At 38.2% G+C, this 3,167-nt stretch overlaps 1 protein-coding gene across 1 annotated transcript in view; it reads left to right on the forward strand.

The window, feature by feature from the left end:
* The first annotated feature begins 1,016 nt into the window (after positions 1 to 1,016).
* The window catches only part of LOC109535230 (tyrosine decarboxylase), an 8,913-nt gene continuing 6,762 nt past the window's right edge, over positions 1,017 to 3,167 (forward strand). The window contains exons 1-3 of the mRNA XM_019901110.2: positions 1,017 to 1,122; positions 2,408 to 2,632; positions 2,692 to 2,834. Coding sequence (XP_019756669.1) covers positions 2,409 to 2,632; positions 2,692 to 2,834 — 367 coding nt within the window. The 5' untranslated portion in view covers positions 1,017 to 1,122; position 2,408. The remainder of the gene's footprint in view (positions 1,123 to 2,407; positions 2,633 to 2,691; positions 2,835 to 3,167) is intronic.

The raw sequence follows: 3,167 nt of genomic DNA on the forward strand, positions 1-3,167 counted from the left end.
TCAGGATATTAAAACGGAGCATGAAGGAATCGCCGCCCTTCAGGATTGCCAGGAATTTTTGATATCGTTTAATCCATGCCAGACAAGGTGGCGAATTTCAAAACTGATGTGAATATTGCGATTTCGCACTTTCATTAATTTTTGCTCTTTTAATTTGTTCGTGTCGTGTCAGTGTTCTTGTTTCCATTTATCATTTGAGTGTGTTTTTAGATCGTTGGCAAACGCTTGAATGAAATTGCTTATGCAGGCAAAAAATAAATAAATTCATTTGGCAAAGCATCCGGATCGTTTTGCCTTAGTATTGGTAATAATCACCCTTTTCTTATTACGCCCCGGAAAACTGAATTAAAAGGCGAGATGTTCCCTGAGAAATATTCGGTCCCCACTTAATAGACTGTCGAAGGAAGGCATTATGTGGAGTATTGAGGTCGACCCAGTAGCCTACTCGAGTTGAGGGAGTGAATGCTTCGGTATGCAACCAATTTCATGACGATATAGCGAAATTAAATTTTGATCGCAAAGTTGAAGAAGAAACCCAGAGTTTTACACTTGAGCTTCTCAGCCATCACATTGTTCGGAAACGAGCGCGTAAATTGAATTGGCCTGTTATTGATGGCTCCATTTCCCATCAAATACAGAAATTATTAGTTTAGATCTGACATATTTTTTCAGTCTTCGGCTAATTTTGCCGAAACTGCAAAAAAATCTGATTTGTATGTAAAGTGCTAAGAACCTGAATCACATTCAAACGTTCAAAAAGTGTTCAAAGCCTAAAAAAACCTTAACAAAACAGTAAATATTACTATAATAATTCAATTACTTTGAATCTGCAAAAGACGGCTTGTGGCAAAACAAGAAAACAAGTAACGTAGAAAAGAAAATTTCAAATTAACAATAACAAAAATGATTCCCGGATTTGAGGCCAGGTCGCGCAAAGTCCCGTGAAATAAAGAGGAATGCGCCACAACCACAAGAAGTGAAGCTGATCAAGCAATGGGCATCATCCAGTTCGTTAAAGATCCTTCGGGAATAAGCATCGGTTTCACCCCTATCGGAACTTGAGAGTGAAGAGTAAAGTTTCATAAGTTGAAGTTTCATTCCTGGGCGAGGAAAGCGCATCAGGTAGGCAAATAATTTTTAATCAAATTTTAGAAATGTTTCCGGGGAAGAAAATGAAACTTTAAAACTCCTGAACAGCCTTTGATGAATTGGCTTAATTTCTCGAAGGCTTAGGAATTTATTTATAATAATTTTGTTTATAATGTTATTTACTAAACTCAAAGAAAACAGCTAGAAAGACGAAATCACCCATTATTAGCCACTTGCAGTCAAACTCCTGATCATAATTAGTTAACAGGATTATCAGGAACTTAAATCGAAATCCACACGTTACGTCGGCATTAACATGCGGAAAAGTGCAAGTTAAAGTGGTAGAATTTTTCTTCCTGGTTCTCAACTGTTTTTCAGCTAATTCAAATCGGTTTTCGGTAGTTAATGTGAAAGTGATTCAGCCGCTCAACTGAAGTTCAACATCGCAATTTTTGAATTTGGCTTTCACGCATTTCTCTTCTTTCGACGAAAAGAAAGATGTGGGATGTGAGTGCGAAATTTGCCGCAAAACCTTTTCAAACTTAATCAGATTGCCACTTTTTTTTCCAAAAATCCAATCGGCAATATTGATTATCAGTAAAAGACTCCTATAGGTTTGTGGGGTTTTCGGTCAATAGATGGTGGTAAAAATAAAACACAATTATTTCGACGTTTTGCCTATATTTCAGTCATCCTCAAGGCCCTAAAATGGAAAACAGAGGGGAGTTTTTATCAATCAATCAATCAAGACTGATTAACGTCACGGTCACTAATTAACCACAACAACATTGATAATGTTTTTTAAATTATAGTACAAATACGAGGTTTTACTAGCATCCGATTGTTATTTAGAACTCGAGCACTTTTCGGGTATCGGAAACCCATTGCAACTAACAGGGTGCTTATTTATGTATAATTCCGCAAATTAAAAAACCAATTAACAATTTTCTTTTAATTAAGTCGACATTCTTCGGCAAATATCTTCAGCGGAAGTTTTTCCTGCGGGAGCGGGTCACGCGGCATCAATGCGCATTCAAACCGCCGTTCAGTTCATTTATCCCGAGTATTTTGTCGATTATTTTTCATTTCAAACCCATTTTTCTCGCACACAAAAGATTAATTAAAATCCTTACTTCTGGACGATATTCTGCCACTGATAGGCATTTTTCCGTATTGCGGCGATTTCGGTATTACATTTTTCAGGATTTTTTGCATAGTGAATAAAATTATTCACGCTTCTTAAGGAAAAATTCTTAGGAACAGACAACACACTTACATACAAAAATTTGCAAATTCAGGACAAGTGTGGTGTTTCCAGAATGGATTGCGATGAGTTTCGTTGTCGCGGCAAAGAGATGATTGAGTACATCTGCAGCTACCTGGACAACATAGAGGAGCGGCGAGTAACTCCCAACATCGAGCCTGGATACTTGAGGAAACTGATCCCGGAAAATGCGCCAGAAGACCCGGAAAACTGGGATAGCATAATGGCGGATGTGGAAAGCAAGATTATGCCTGGAGTTACTCATTGGCAGCACCCACGGTATTTAGACTGGACGTTATTTAGGTCCCCATCCAGGCTCATCGGACGGTTCCTTGCAGGTTCCATGCCTATTTTCCCAGCGGCAACTCATTTCCGTCTATTCTGGGCGATATGCTGTCGGATGCTATTGGATGCATCGGGTTCTCCTGGGCTGCCAGTCCTGCCTGCACCGAGTTGGAAACTGTTGTGTTGGATTGGCTTGGTAAGAATGAAGTAATTGTGATTATAGAAGGCAACAGCAGCAGATAAAAATTCAACAACACCCACTGTTGAAAAGACTGCTCTACAGATAAATGTTTGCTTTTCTCTTCCCTTCATAAAAAATGTCTGGTTCCTCTTTGTTCTTAATTATGCTTCGGCAGTTAATTATTCAATCGCAAGCTAGAGATTTTTCCGATATCCATTTAAGACCTCAAAACAATTTTTTTCCTAACTAAATAAATAAATCAAATATATTCCTGGGTTCATTTTTGTCTGCAAAAAATGCATGCCAAGGCTTAAAGCAGCAACAACGCTACACATAAAAACTGATGAT

This window comes from Dendroctonus ponderosae, unplaced genomic scaffold (genome assembly GCF_020466585.1).
Source record: "Dendroctonus ponderosae isolate FM_Combo_2020 unplaced genomic scaffold, Dpon_F_20191213v2 Dpon_F_20191213_5, whole genome shotgun sequence".
In the NCBI taxonomy this organism is placed as follows: domain Eukaryota; kingdom Metazoa; phylum Arthropoda; class Insecta; order Coleoptera; family Curculionidae; genus Dendroctonus; species Dendroctonus ponderosae.